The sequence below is a fragment of the Perissodus microlepis genome, chromosome 14 (genome assembly GCF_051167445.1).
Source record: "Perissodus microlepis isolate ML-2025 ecotype Zambia chromosome 14, ASM5116744v1, whole genome shotgun sequence".
NCBI classification, from domain to species: domain Eukaryota; kingdom Metazoa; phylum Chordata; class Actinopteri; order Cichliformes; family Cichlidae; genus Perissodus; species Perissodus microlepis.
In genome coordinates this window covers 6166634-6180938 of record NC_140474.1, presented here as the reverse complement: position 1 = coordinate 6180938, position 14305 = coordinate 6166634, and the positions used below count along the sequence as shown (strand labels likewise).

Genomic DNA, 14305 nt, shown 5'->3' with positions numbered 1-14305 from the left:
CAGAGATTGACAGCAATAGTACTGAGACAGGCTGAGGCATTTAATTAATGATCAGCTGTTGTGAAGGGGCCAAGTGCCACTACACTACCACTCGAATACTGAAGCATATTCAGTATCAGGCAGGATGGATCCATGTTTTCATGATCACGCTACTCTCTGACCCTGTCAAAGCTGGTCCAAATGATACTCCTCAGAAAAGCTCAAGTCTGGTGAGCCTTTGCAACTTGTAGCCTCATTTTCCTGTTCTTAGCTGATGGGAATGACACTGTCCGGGACAGGTCCTCTGCTGTAGCCAATCTGCTTCAAGTTCAACATGTTTTATATTTTCCCAGATGCTCTTCTGCATTCCTTGGCTGTAACGAGTTGTTATTTGAGTTACTGTTGCCTTCCTATCAGCTCGAAGGAGTCTTTGCCTCTGACCTCGCAAGACAGAGCAACACACTAATGCTCACTGGATATCTTCTCTTTTACAGATCACTCTCTGTAAACCCTGAAGATGACTGTGTGTGAAAATCCCAGTAGATTAGAAGTTTCTGAAATATTTACACCATCACCAACAACCATGACATGTTCAAAGTATTTGAAAGTAATTGTAAAAGTAATCGTGTTTTCAGCTTAACGTGCATGCGTTCGTGTAGTTTAGTCTGAAGTTTTTGTGAACTTAAACAGAGAATGTTTTCTACCCTGAAAGCTTTTGTGATTGCGACTTGTTTCTTAGTATTCAGAATAAAGACTGCAGAGTAAGTGTGCGTCATTTGAATCAATATTTTGCTGTCACTCTTCTTACTGCCACAGAGATTTAGTAACCTGTTGGGAGAAATCTCAGAATCAGCAAGAATTTGTGGCTCTTTAGATCAAGTTACTTCCCAGAAACACGGGCCAGTGGCTAAAACATGAGCGCACAGTAGAAGCTTTGTTTTCCCCCTCTGCTGAGAAACTGTGAGAAAGCGATTGTTTTGAAACCATGGTAGGGCAAACAGGGATTTCCCTCCTCCACCCAGCTGTAGACACGCGGTGCCTTCTTTTCAAGAACTGGTTTCCCCTCTCTGAACACGGTATGCAAAACAAACAGGCGCACAAGCAAATGATCTCTGCCTCACACATGCACATGCACGTTAAAATAACACCCCACCCCACTGTGCTCTGCAGCCAGCTGTTTCTGGTTACACAGGCAGGTCTGCAGTGAAGAGGAGGACCCGGCATGAAGCAGAAGCTGGAGCAGAAGCTGGAGCTCGCTGCCCTCGGCCTCGGCGCCATCGGGTGGCTATGTGCCATTCTGACACGCTGCCTAGCCTTGTGGAAAGTAAGCGGCACCGTGGACAACACCACAGCTACTCTGCCTGCCTACTGGGACGGGGTGTGGTTGGAATGGGATCATTGGGATTTGGCCCACGATGGCAGCCTGCATTGCTCCTTTTACCGGTCTCTCATGTCTCTTTCTGGAAGTTTTCGGACGTGGAGAGCCCTGATTTTGGCAGCCATTGGCGCTGGGGCTTTTGCTTCAGTGATCGGAACAGTGGGGATGGTGTGGTTCCCTCAGCGAGGCCAGATCAAAGTGTTTTCTGGTAGTCTCTTTGTTTTGTCAGGGATCATACTGTTGGTTCCCATAGCTTGGACGTGCCACCACACCAGTCAGCCACTGGAGGGCGCTGTGGGTCTACAAAGGGACTGGGGACCTGCTCTCTACCTTGGATGGATCTCTTTTGGCTTGATGCTTGCCGGTGGGGTGTTTCTTACCACCAGATGCCCAACTGCTCAGAGGCAGGAGGAGCAGACTTCAGACAGCAGGTACCCAAATCTAGAGGAGGAGGCCAGTCACCCACTGAGTAGGATCAACAGGACTACGTTCACACACAGCCAGTACGAACGCAGATCAGAGCCTATCTGAGAGGACTGTGATGCAATATTTAACCGAGCGTGAGGGATTAAACTGGAAAATCAGCAAAGAGCTGAAGACAACTTGTGGCTGCAGGTTAGGTAATGATGCACTGGTTTAAAAGTAATGAACACAGCACTGGAAAGTCATTTATCATGGGGCTAGTTTTACTGATAGGGATGTGGGCAGGACTTTAACTTTGCATGTTGCTTTGCAGTGTTTTCACCTCCAGTGAAGATAGCAAACTGTTCATAATGCAGTACTGTTATACAGTTTAAATTACTTTCAAGTGATACTTTTGGGTGTCTGCTGCATTACTTGATGAAATTACCAATTCTGACCGATAATAATGATCCTAAAACTTATTGCACAAATACATTTTACTGTGTAAATAAAGCAATACAACTTTACATGGACTGAACTGTTGGACACAGAAAAACACTGCAAATTATTCAGAAACATGTTTTAATAAAGTTGTTTGACTTTTTTTTCTTTTAACAAGTTATGCCACTGAGCAGATGAAGAGGTGTGAGGGGCAATTTAAAAATCATATAACCATCAGTTTTTCAGTCTTTTGAAAATATTTGATGGAAATAAAGCCAGAGTCTCTGAATAGATGAATATTTGTGGCCCGGTGGCGAATAAGACCATAAACGTACTCATCCTACTCACACAATAAGCAGTCTTCTAGAAGAACGCCAGCATCTGGATATCATTGCACGGATTAAAGTTTACCAGCACCACATCAGGTGCTACAACCTCACCCAACATCACCCAGCATCACCCAACATCACCCAGCAGGAGTGCATACGAGAGCTCAAACGTGTGACGCTGCTGGACAGGAAAAAGTCTGCGTTATAGCGGATTAAGCCGATGTGCCAAGAGCACAGATTATAATCCAACAAGCAGAAGTGAACCGTTTCCTGTGTGTGCTGCATGTGAGAAAGGAAAACTGTGGAAAATATGCTCATTCTGAATTTGACAGTCTCTGATATTCATGTGTGAACGAGGATCTGATTTGTCAGCTGTATTTCTTTTATTTGATTTCTGATTAAAAAAACAACAACAGTTGCATCACTCTTTGGGCTGCATCTCACTTTTAATTTATAGTTTCTTCTACTAATGATATTTACAAATGCTGTATTGTCACTTTTCTGAACACCTTTAAGATAAACAGGATATTCCATGGAATTCTGTACATTATTTTTTTTCTTAAAGAATAAAACGGAGGTGAATTTGTCATTACCCTGTGCTGGTTTACTATCCATCCTCTTAATTGCTTTACCAATTCTTGGTCTTGGGGGCCTGGAGCCCCTCCCAGCTGTCATTAGGTAAAAGGCAACAGGAACCCTGTTGCTGTGAGTAGACAGTGCGAACCACTGCACCACTGCGCTGCCTCTGCAAAGCAGCATATATGAGAAAAATCCCCCAAGAGATAATATTTTGTATAGTGTTTATTACAGACCAAACTTATTATAATAAAATAGAATTTACCAGGTTAAAGAAATGATCCACAGATAGTAGGATGGGATACTGAGCGCGACTACATGGCACACAACTTTGTGTAGACGTTCTGCTTAATTAGTAATCGACTTAAAAAAAGTGAATAAATAAAAGAGAAAACATCAGAAATAATCACGGACTTTAAAGTTCAGGCATAAATTCTCAAACCTGCTTTCAAAATATATTCCACTCAGCAAATTATAACTTCTTTCAGTCAAATTAATCCTTACAGGGTGAAAGTGGCTGAAATTGTGATAAATCAGACCATAAACATAGATTTTTTTTCATGAGTCTGCAGTCTGTGTGCCCTAATGAAGCGTGTTAGTGTGGATAAGGTGCAGAGTTCTGACGGGCAGGGTTACTATAGTTTCTCATCTCCCTCCTCCACATCCTTGAGACTGAGAACCTCCAGAGAGCCTCGGCCTTTAGTCTCACAGCGGATCAGCTCATCGATCTCCCTGAAGCAGCCGGGATCCACCAGACACACCTGACAGACGCACACCCGGGAAAAATAATGAGTAATAAAGGGATAATAATATTGGCTTTACATTATAATATGGGAAGAGACAAAATTTCAGTTTAAAAAACACAAAGCTGATCTGCAGAGCTTCATGGAATTGTTCATATTATTGAATGAAAGTAGAGATTATTCAGTCACAACCACAAATATACGCCGCTCACCATTTCCAGCTCCTCATCAAAATCCTCACTCTCCACGACCTGCAGGAGCGGTTTCAGCTTCTCCTTCAGCCTCTTGGCCTCTTTGGCTGGCAGCACCAACCGCAGCCTCATGTGGGCTCTCTGGATCTCCATGCTCTCCTTCAGCTGCCGAATCACCTCCAGGGCCTGAAAACAACAGCACACATCTGTTTATCAAGGATGTAAAAAAGCATCATCATTCACTGCAGAGAAGGCCTGAAATACACAGATTATAACTGCAACAACTTCCACACCAACAAACTGAAGTCAGAGGGGCAGAGTATGTGTGATCCCCGAGTTTCAAACATTTAGTTGCTCCTTGTTTACTTGTCACCGGCAAAAGACTTTGAATTCACTCTCATCTATTTATTTGTTTTAGACACAAAACTCAAACTACTGAAAAAATATGAAGGTTCCTGGCTTGAACTTTCTAGTGGGGTCTGCTTGTTCTTCCTGTGTCTGTGTGGGTTTTCTCCAAGTGCTCTAGATTCATCTCGTAGTCTTTGGACTATCAGAGGAACTGGTGATTTAAAATTGGCAGTAGATGGATATGAGAGCCTGAGGTTGTCTCTCTGTGTTAGCCAGGATGCCCTAATGCCCTAGTGCTATGGGGTAGACGCCAGCCACCTCTCTCAAGACCCATATATATAACCAGTTTTAAAGAAAATGGATGGGTGAATTAGAATTTTTTTAAATATATTTAACAATATTTTTAATGACTTTACAGGAAAATACACCCATTCGTGCACTATTTTCCATATGAAGTTGCTGTTGGCTCCATGCTAAGCCTCCAGTTCCTCCTGGGAGATCCTGAGGTGCTCTCAGGCCAGATAAGAAACTTAAGCTCTGCAGCAGGTTCTGCATCCCCCACAGGGTCTCCATACATACATACCCAGACATACCCATACCCAGAAAACCTCCATATAGAGGTGCCCAGCAGGCCTGAGATGACCAAACCATCTAAACTGGCTCTTTTGACATGAATGAGCAGCACCTCTACTCTGAGCTCTCCAGATATCTGCTTAAAGGGCTTTGAGTGCTCAGGTAAAGTAGAAAGATGCTAAATAAGAACCAGCCCATTTACTAACACAACACCAGAAAGGGAAACACATGGTATCCTCCTCACCTGCTGCTTTGTGCTCTTGTTGGGCTTGACAGAGTAGTGGATATCCTTCATGGCCCGCTCAATCAGACTGACTGTGTACGGCCTCTTGGTTTCAGGGTTGACGCACTTCTCTGCCACAATAGTAGCTATATCCCGGAACATGGTCTCCAGCTGAGTCTGCCTCTCTTTGTCTGACACCTGGAGCTCTCCTTTGGCCAAGATCTTCAGGAGAAAAAACAAACAAGCCCACATGCAGTAAATGGCATGGCTTATGCTTACAATGTGTACGTATGGGGATGTTTTATACCTGTTTACAGATTTCTGTAAGGTCGTCAGTCCCAAAAGCTTTGGTTAAGTCATCCTTCTTCGCCACCTGGCCTTTGGAAACATTGACGAAAACAGAGTGCGTCTGCAAAACCTCGTCCAGGTCCTTCTCTCTGTAATGAAAACATGACGTTTTGGAGCATTTTTGGCTGATTTAGCATGTAACGACCATCGAGAGTGGAAGAGAAATGAATTTTCAAAGTTTCCTCTAGCAACAACGAAGTAAAACAGCAGTCAGGCACAGGAGGCGTTAACATCTCCTGGTACTCACGCTCCTGATCTCCAGCTCACAACTTTGTTCTTGTAACAGGCGATTTCAAATCGCTTCCCGCCTTTCTTCATCCTCACCACCGCTACGTTGGTCAGCCGGATTTGATTCGTTGGCGTAAATATCGACATATTTGCGATTACCACAAACAGTTGCGAAGCAAGCGCCGCTGACAAGAAACGTACGCTGTCACAACACCACCCGTATTCTCCGAGTGTATCCTAAATGGCTGTTCGGTATGAAACTGTGACTTCGAACATCAGTTCCGAGTCGGTTTTGTTTCCTTTGTTGTTATTCGTTTAATAAGTTAATTAAACATATATGCATAATTAAATACATATTTATGAAATGTAACTTTTCAAACTGTTATTATTTTCGAAATAAAACGCCACATAAATTGGGCACTGTTAGATTAATGGTTGCAGAGTTATGAGATAACATCATATTTAATTGTCTGACAGCACAATCTATTATTATTTATTGTTATTGACAGCGTTAAGTATTAAAAACGTTTTGAACTACGTGTAAGTCTTATTTTGAAATAAATAATCGGACGTGCTTAATGCCGCTGTCATGCCTGCATTAATGCAAGTTTGACGAATTTCTATGTGCAGTTCGCCGCTGTGACCACTGGAGGGCAGAAAATATACAATGTGTCCGTTTCAATTCAAAGCCACCTGCAGTTCTTTCTTCCTACATTATCATTTTCTCTGCACGTTAGTGATTTCGCCTAACAATAGTTGTCACATTATCACTGAAGTTAACACAACTACCAGAAAATAGCTCACACCTTTTCTCAAGCCTCAGTGTTGTAATTAATTTGAACGTTAGCATATTTTAATGGGTCTATTGCAGTTCCTCTATATGACCACAAGAGGGCGACCTACAAAAACGACTAGGGGTATTTGTAACCGAGCTAGCTTACCAGAATGCTCAAGTGCAGTTATTTGTTCAATGTCAATTGACATTGCATTCATTTTATTTTTAATGTCCGGATCCCCTCATCTGGCGTCAGTTTACAAAATGTTAAAAGGAATTAAAATAAAAATGACAAATTAAAAATCCTTCTGGAAACAACAACAAAATCAAAATAGACATAGTGTAATAGAACCACTTCCTCTATAGACTTTCAAAATAAAGCATACTGAGACCTATAGGTATAGGTATGAATGAGTAAAATATTCGAAATAAAATCCAAGAAGAGGAATTTCATCGTTTAATTTAACTTCAGCTGCTTTTTAAAAAGTCTGAATGTCTATAAGCAAACAAACTCAAGCCGTTGGACGATCCGAACTCAACTTCCCAGCATTCATATCGGCAAAGAATATGGTTGCGCAGAGCTTCAGGTGCTGAGGACTGTGTGCTTTAAAGTAGTTACTTGCAGCAATGCCAACTTTTATCGTATTTATATTGCTTTTGGCCTCCAGCGTGTCTGCCTCGGATTCAAAAGGTGAGTTTATTTTAAATATTTAAAGCAACTGAAAACTCTCTTCAAGCTGTGTTTTGGCTAAAGGAGGGTAGCATTACTAGCTAGCATGCGTTGCTCGCCAGTCCCCCGACTTTTATTTTTCGCAGGTAGCTTCAGGTTGGGATTTAATTCTGTTTTGTTGTTGCATGTGGTCAGCTGTGGTTTGGCAGAAACATATATGATGTGGCTGTTTTCTTCATCAAAGCAGTTCAGGATCTGAGGACTCAGTTTGATGTGTTTTCTCCCTCCAGTCTCTCAGGATGCCCGCAGTCCCACTGAGAGCTATTTCATGTGGTTATGGCACAGCAGGTTGTACCTGTACTCAGCTGCTGCGCTTGTTTTTGGGCTCTGGTTCTTACTGAAGAAGGTGATGCACTTACTCATACCTTACTCTAATTTGTGTATGTGTTTTAGTCTCTAAACGGTCTCTGCAGTGCTTCTTAAGGTCTCGCTGTTTTGACCGGAAACCCCTCCATTTATCTCTGCACTGATCTGCTTTCAGAAAAGCGTTTCTAAAGATGCCAGCAAAGAGAAGAACGACAAAGTTGACAAAGCTGCAAAGAAGAACGACAGAGAGACCAAGGAGGTTCATGTGTCAGGAGTCAAAATCTTCTATGGCTCACAAACCGGGACTGCAAAGGTACAAAAGTTGTTTCCTGCAAATCTAAAGTGACCAGATGAGAGCAGAGAAAATATGAGACACAGAGAAAGCGACTGATCAGAAACCTCCTGTTGGTTTTCCAGCCTGTCTCTTTTGTCACAGCGTGCCACTGTTGTATTCTAGCTCTGTAGACAGACATAAGCAAAGCACGCAAACCCCTTTACCCTTTCAAAAATAAAACAAAATAGTAATACTAGTAATTAAAATTACTCTACAGATCATTGACAACCTGAATCACTACACTGATTAACAGTTTCTGTATCAAGGCTCATGTGTAACTTGCACAGTCTGCAATAACAATTCATTACCCTTGTGCATATTTTTACTCTAGCGTGGTAAAGTTACTGCATTTTAATGCATCAGTAGCACCAGTAAAGCTTTCTGTTGCATACAGCAATGCTAAGCTAAATTTCATCAACCAGTTCCTGAGTCAAAAAGTCTGAGCACTAAATTTTACACACATGTAATCCAGCACATTAAACGCAACTCAAATTTAAATCGATAGTATTTTGAAAAGTACTCAGTACGTGGTAATTTAGTCTTTACTGACATCTTAAAAGCACCATCTGAGACTCTCCATGTGTTCAGGGCTTTGCGAACGAGCTGTCAGAGGAGGTGAAATCTTTGGGTTTACCAGCCGAGGTGATTGACATGAAGGACTACGATCCAGATGATCAGCTTGCTGATGAGGTAAGCCAACCAAAGCAGAATATGCTTTTCAGTTTCATATTAGACTGCTTTATACTGTAAGGTAGAGACCCTGTACTGTTTCACCCTGTGAGCAAACACTTTGTGGACCCTTTCTCAGTTTCAGGGGGATGCTAGGTGTCTGCCAAGTCCTGTTGGGGAGTAAGGGGAAAGTATAGACAGAGAAGGTTAGCACAGAGATGACAAACAACACACAAGTGACATAGTTGGCTGGTTGATGGACCAGTGAAGCCAGACAGGGACCGTGCATCTTGGGAACCATAGACACCGCTGGAGGGAGAAGGTGTTGATATGTAAGTGCATATGGAGGGAAAGTGACCAGAGGCTAGTTGCACAACAAAACACAAGAGGTCCAGAGCCACTAGCAGCATAACTGAGGGTGGTTCAAGGGCATATGGGCCAACCCAAATATTTAATTCTACTATTTAGTATTTAGTAATACTTGTCTAATAGTTTATCTAAAAGGAAAGTTTAAGACTAATCTGTAAAGTAAGATGGTGTCTACACCCCAAATCCAAACTGGGAGCTGGTTCCACAGATCCTCTAAGGAGACCTGGCAAACTTCTCTTTATCACCCCTACCTGTGGCATCATAGAGAATAAATGAAAGATTAATGCAGCTGTCAGATGGGTACTCTGTAAGCAATTAAATGCTGTTTACAGGATGCTCAGAAGCAGCTGTTGGGTGCTAATTAAATCTCTAAAATGTAACTGTGAGCTCATAAGACCTGCCTGTGTACTTCCAGGGAAGACCTGATTAGAACAGAATTAATCAAAGGAAAATAAAAATCGTTACTCTTATTTTCAAAGCTTGACAGCAAACACTGGCGTGATAAGCCTCAAGTTCTATTACTGCCAGCTCAGCTTAAGCTTCATTTCTGCTTGAGCCTTCAAACGGCCGGTGCAGAGAGCAAACATGTTACACTAATCCTGCTCATCTGCAGCAAGATGGATTGTTTTCATCAGTCTTTTTATTTTTGTGAGCACAGTCCCTCTGTGCTGCATTTCGAGATGAATAGGAGATTGGTTGGCTGGTTGACAGCAGAAAAAGGAAAATAACTATTTATTCAAAGGGACAGTGATACAGTTTTCAGTGACAGAAAAGCTCTACATGAAATGTGTCTGCAGACATCTCTCCTTTAGTGCGACTGATTTACTGGTCAGGCATCAGAGGAAGGAACCTTTTTGTTTGGCACATTTGACCCTGTTTCAGTTCATTTTATTTCAAACATTTCAAACATATGCTTTCACAATCATTACAAAATAATGTAATAATATAATGCCGAAACTGCATATAAAGCACTTTACTTCAGTTTAAATATGCTAGCTTATGATTTATGTATAATCAGCACCACATCACCAGATAACACAATTATGGTTGTGCCGGTCCCTTCTGTCATAGGGCGAGAAGCAGGGTACATCCTGGAGAGATGGGAGGCAGCCGGAGTGCCTGGAGTACCATGAACCTTTTTGGATACTCCAGCTTCCATCTACCTGTCCAGGGTGTACTCTCCGTCTTGTTTATAGATTCCTCCCCAACTGTGACCCTGAGTTACGTAAACTGAAGAAAATAGATGACTGCATTATTTGTGGACGTGAGCTACTGTTGGTTCAGTAACAAAAAACATCCACCATCCATTTTCCACTGCTTCTCCAGCATCAGTCTAACCAGAGTTGCTCAGACTTCCTTCTCTCTCTGGCACTTCCCTTCCACCAGATGCAGATACATAGATTCCCAAGCCAGCTGGGAAAAATAACATCTTCACGGTGTTCTGCCCTGGGGTTTGCTTCCATTTGGACATGCTGAAAACACCTAGGAATGCCTATACCACTTCAACTGGCTTCTTTATTGCATCTGCTGCTGCTTAGTTTGTAGCCACAGGCGAGAGTAGGGTGTTAGTAATTGCTTAATTAATTAGGACTACCTGGTACATAATTATGTGTCAGCAGTGCATCCAGTTAGTGTCCAGTGTTAGTGTATCAACCTCTCACTGCATTTTGTCCCTAGTTAGCTTACTGAGCCCAGAGACAAGTGTTTCCATATTTGGACAAAAAAAAGTCTTGAATGAAGAAACACTAAGCTTTTTTCCTCCTGTTTAACTCTTTCCTATATGCTGTGTTTACCTCTCCCATTAGTGCATCAGTAAGACGGTGTGCGTGTTTCTTGTGGCAACTTACACTGATGGACAGCCCACAGAAAATGCTGAGTGGTTCTGCAAGTGGCTCGAAGAGGCATCCACTGACTTCAGATATGGGAAGACCTACTTGAAAGGACTCAGATATGCAGTGTTTGGCCTTGGAAACTCTGTCTATGTTGGCCATTACAACACGGTATGAAAGGTTTTCACAAAATGAGAACATTGACACTGGTTGATAATAGTCAGCTATTCAGAGGATGTCTAAAGCTTCAAGGCTGTAGCTCAGCAGTTTATTAAGCCTGAATCACTTCAGTGCTTTCAGTAATTACTAAGAATTCAACCTGCTTTTTTCATATAGGTGTGTAAAAATGTGGACAAGTGGCTGTGGATGCTGAGTGGCAGACGAATCATGACCAGGGGAGAAGGCGACTGTAATGTGGTGAAGAGTCTTAATGGCAGCATCCAGGCAGACTTCCTGACCTGGAAGGTCAAGTTCCTGAACCGCTTAAAGACTCTGGCAAAGGGCGAGAAAAAGAGCTGCAGTGGGAAGTGTAAGACTGAGGGCTCCTGTAAGAACAAGAGGAAGGAGCGACAGGAAGAAGAGAAGAAGGCCTCTCCACAGAATAACAGCTCTGAGGTAAGGGCAGGAAAGTTGTTTTTTAATGGTGGGTTTTTATTAAAGTCTTCATCAAAATATTCAATTATTCACATTTTTGGGATCCAGATATTTGCTTTTAAATATGTTTAAGCCTGTACCGTCTCAGCTTGGCAGCCTGACACGCCTCTCACTTCCAGCTGTCATTATCACGCATCAGTTCACTTCATTATTGCCAACTTGGAAACTTTGTATCAAGGTTTAGCAGCTTTTCTAGGAGCCGTGTTTAATTGCCATTGGACGTTTCTTCCTGTACTTTTGAAGGGAACCAGCACCCAGACAGAGAAAAGGAGACATCTTCTTGCTTCTGTCATTCTCTCCGAGCGATTGTTTTAAGATAGTATATCTTAATATTATTATCTATAACAGTAGTTCAAACGCCCCTTTTGCCCCTGCTGATGGGCAAAGCTGTGAATACTCGATGTTAATTATCACCAAATCTGTTCTTTTGTGGGTGAAGGCCGGCCTTGTGCTTAAAATGACTAGCTGATAAGCCATTTAGTTTCTGAACATTCATTCAGCTGTTCTTACATTTTACAGCAAACATCTACCTGCTGTGTGACAGACAGAAAAAGTATTTATTGGTCCACACGAGTTGTCCAAGTTTTGGTAGCGTGTCTCTATTTTTATGTAATAGTGAAAGCAAGCTTCTGAGTGAAAAAATGCTGATTTCTCTGGCTTCTGACTGAGATTATAAACTATAGTCAGAATATAAAATATAGCCATGGGTTCTGCTTTTAAAAATGTCCAAGTGGTTTCTAAAGGCCAGCAAGAGGTGATTCACATCTTATTGAATACTTCATGAAAATCATTCTGTTTACATTTAGAATAAGAAATGGGGATAAATCCAGGGTAAGCTTTCGGGTGGGCCTAGCATGTGATTTATAAGCCACTGCTGTACATGCGGCACAACTGTCCTCGATGTCTCAGTGATATTGATCTCTCTCTCTCTCTCTCTCCAAAAGGCTATGATGGACACCCAAAATGCTTTAAAAAAAGAGTTCACAAATTAATGGGTGACATCAGGGTGCCTCTGTCATCTTTTATAGACAGCCTACGAATAAAAGTAAAAACACCCACATAAAAATGTTAACTATCATCAGAACAGCTCTGTGGATACGATACCACACGTTGTAATATTATTTCCTCACAATTTGACTCCAGGCTTGTCCCACCGACTCTAAATGAAGCAGGTAAAGAGAACTGGAGAAAGAAAGATAGAGAAAGCATCCAGCTACATCTAGTTGGAGAATTGTCCTTTGGGTTAGGATAATGTAATATGACATTACACGGGCACTTTAGAAATCCAAGCAGGAGTCTGAAACAGACTGGCCAGGCTAATGGCTTCATGTTGCACTCCTTCAACAATGTGATTAAAATCAGCTCAGACACTTGAATTTCTCAGGAGTATTATACTTGGCTTATTAGGTCCTTATTTAGTAGCAGCGATGTGCACTTTCAGGTGCAGCGTGGCGTTATTTAATGTTCTGCATGAAAATTGTTGTATTTCACTTAACACCAGTCTATCATGTGAAAATATGAAAATAGCACTTTTTTTTCCCCCCACCGCTCTCTAAAATTACACATTTCACAAGTACAAAAAGACATTTTATGTACACACATGCGCACACAGCCTTCATATGCATCACAGCACACACAGATGATCAGTTGTCATGGTAGCGGGGACCTCAGAGCCAACTCTAGCTGAGACTTCCTCCCCTCTGTCTGCAACACTCAGCAGAGGTGACATTCAGCCGGAACCGAGAGGAGCTGAGAACTGTGGCGAGGGGACCATCGTGGTGATTTATGTACCCGCTGTACCACTCATGCATTTTATTCTCCTGCTGCACATGTCGGCCATGTGTCGTGATAAATCTGCTGAAATGCCATAAACTCGTACATAGTTTTCTTATTTAATCAGGCAGCCCAGGAGGACATAACGATGTTCAATAAATGTGTTCCACATCAGCACACTCACTCAATCACAACTTCTTTTTTTTAAATTTGTTATGGATTGGACCATATGTGAGCCTTTCTTTACTACATGCCATTCATCTTTATCACCGTGTCCCTGACTTTCCATTTTGACCTTGTTTTTTAACCACTTTTTGTGCTTCGTTATTTCTTCTTTCGTTTTTTCCCCAGGATGATCTAGTGGAATCCAGCAGTGATGAAGATGAGTCCGGTCTGCCAGATGAGAAAAAAACGGTGCTCGACGTGGAGGATCTGGGAAATATTATGAACAGCGTTAAGAAAGCAAAGGTCAGGCTTCCTCCGCCAACATGTTAGCACCACTTTTTGCAATACATATGCTCGTGTTATTTCACACATTGACAGCAGAAACCCTTAGAACTAAGCAGAGATTAGTATTTGTACTTGTAAATATGAGTTGTGTATACAGTACTTAGCAATTCCCCTCATAAACCTGCACTTTTGTGATTCCTGAGTCATTTTAAACTGTCACTCCAATGTCATCATCCAGCAGCTCTATTTTCAGCATTTCCGTTTCAAGGTCTGCAAGCAGGCATCACTGTGGCATTAAGCTCCCACCACCTTCATCCAGTGTAAGTGCGTTCAGTAAAGAGATAAGAGTGGTATCATTAAAGGAGAAATGGCAGATGGTTTGATAGACACCAGACCCCGACAGACGAGGAGTGGAGGCTTGCGTAATAGTTAGGACGCCCACTCCACAGACTTGCGAGAGATGAGTGACTCAAGAAAAAATTGAAAAAGAAGAGACATTATCACTCTGCTGTTATAGGCTGTCCTATAAAGATCTTATGACAGCTTATATAAGGTGGACAGACGAGTACCCTGTAATGTACCTCTTTGAATGTAGCAGATTAGTGTAAGCTGCTCATTAGTTTCATTCAAAAAAAATGGAATAAATTGGAAATTCAA

At 42.0% G+C, this 14305-nt stretch overlaps 3 protein-coding genes across 4 annotated transcripts in view; 2 read left to right on the top strand and 1 right to left on the bottom strand.

Moving 5' to 3' along the window:
- The first annotated feature begins 840 nt into the window (after positions 1-840).
- On the top strand, positions 841-3219 carry LOC146373296 (claudin-4-like). The gene has a single exon (XM_084951855.1). It carries the CDS (start codon positions 1202-1204, stop codon positions 1886-1888), a length of 687 nt encoding a protein of 228 aa, XP_084807981.1. The 5' UTR covers positions 841-1201; the 3' UTR covers positions 1889-3219.
- A 93-nt stretch (positions 3220-3312) lies between these two features.
- On the bottom strand, positions 3313-6004 carry sbds (SBDS ribosome maturation factor). The gene is made up of 5 exons (XM_084951853.1): positions 5779-6004; positions 5491-5620; positions 5205-5405; positions 4061-4225; positions 3313-3866 (listed from the first exon to the last, which is right to left on the bottom strand). The coding sequence occupies exons 1-5, from the start codon at positions 5904-5906 to the stop codon at positions 3741-3743; spliced, it is 750 nt and encodes a 249-aa protein (XP_084807979.1). The 5' UTR covers positions 5907-6004; the 3' UTR covers positions 3313-3740.
- A 1085-nt stretch (positions 6005-7089) lies between these two features.
- Positions 7090-14305, top strand: part of tyw1 (tRNA-yW synthesizing protein 1 homolog (S. cerevisiae)) — a 65433-nt gene continuing 58217 nt past the window's right edge. For both annotated transcript variants that reach the window (XM_084950050.1, XM_084950051.1), the window contains exons 1-7: positions 7090-7225; positions 7495-7610; positions 7746-7883; positions 8493-8594; positions 10748-10942; positions 11108-11386; positions 13550-13666. In XM_084950050.1, coding sequence (XP_084806176.1) covers positions 7162-7225; positions 7495-7610; positions 7746-7883; positions 8493-8594; positions 10748-10942; positions 11108-11386; positions 13550-13666 — 1011 coding nt within the window. In that variant the 5' untranslated portion in view covers positions 7090-7161. The remainder of the gene's footprint in view (positions 7226-7494; positions 7611-7745; positions 7884-8492; positions 8595-10747; positions 10943-11107; positions 11387-13549; positions 13667-14305) is intronic.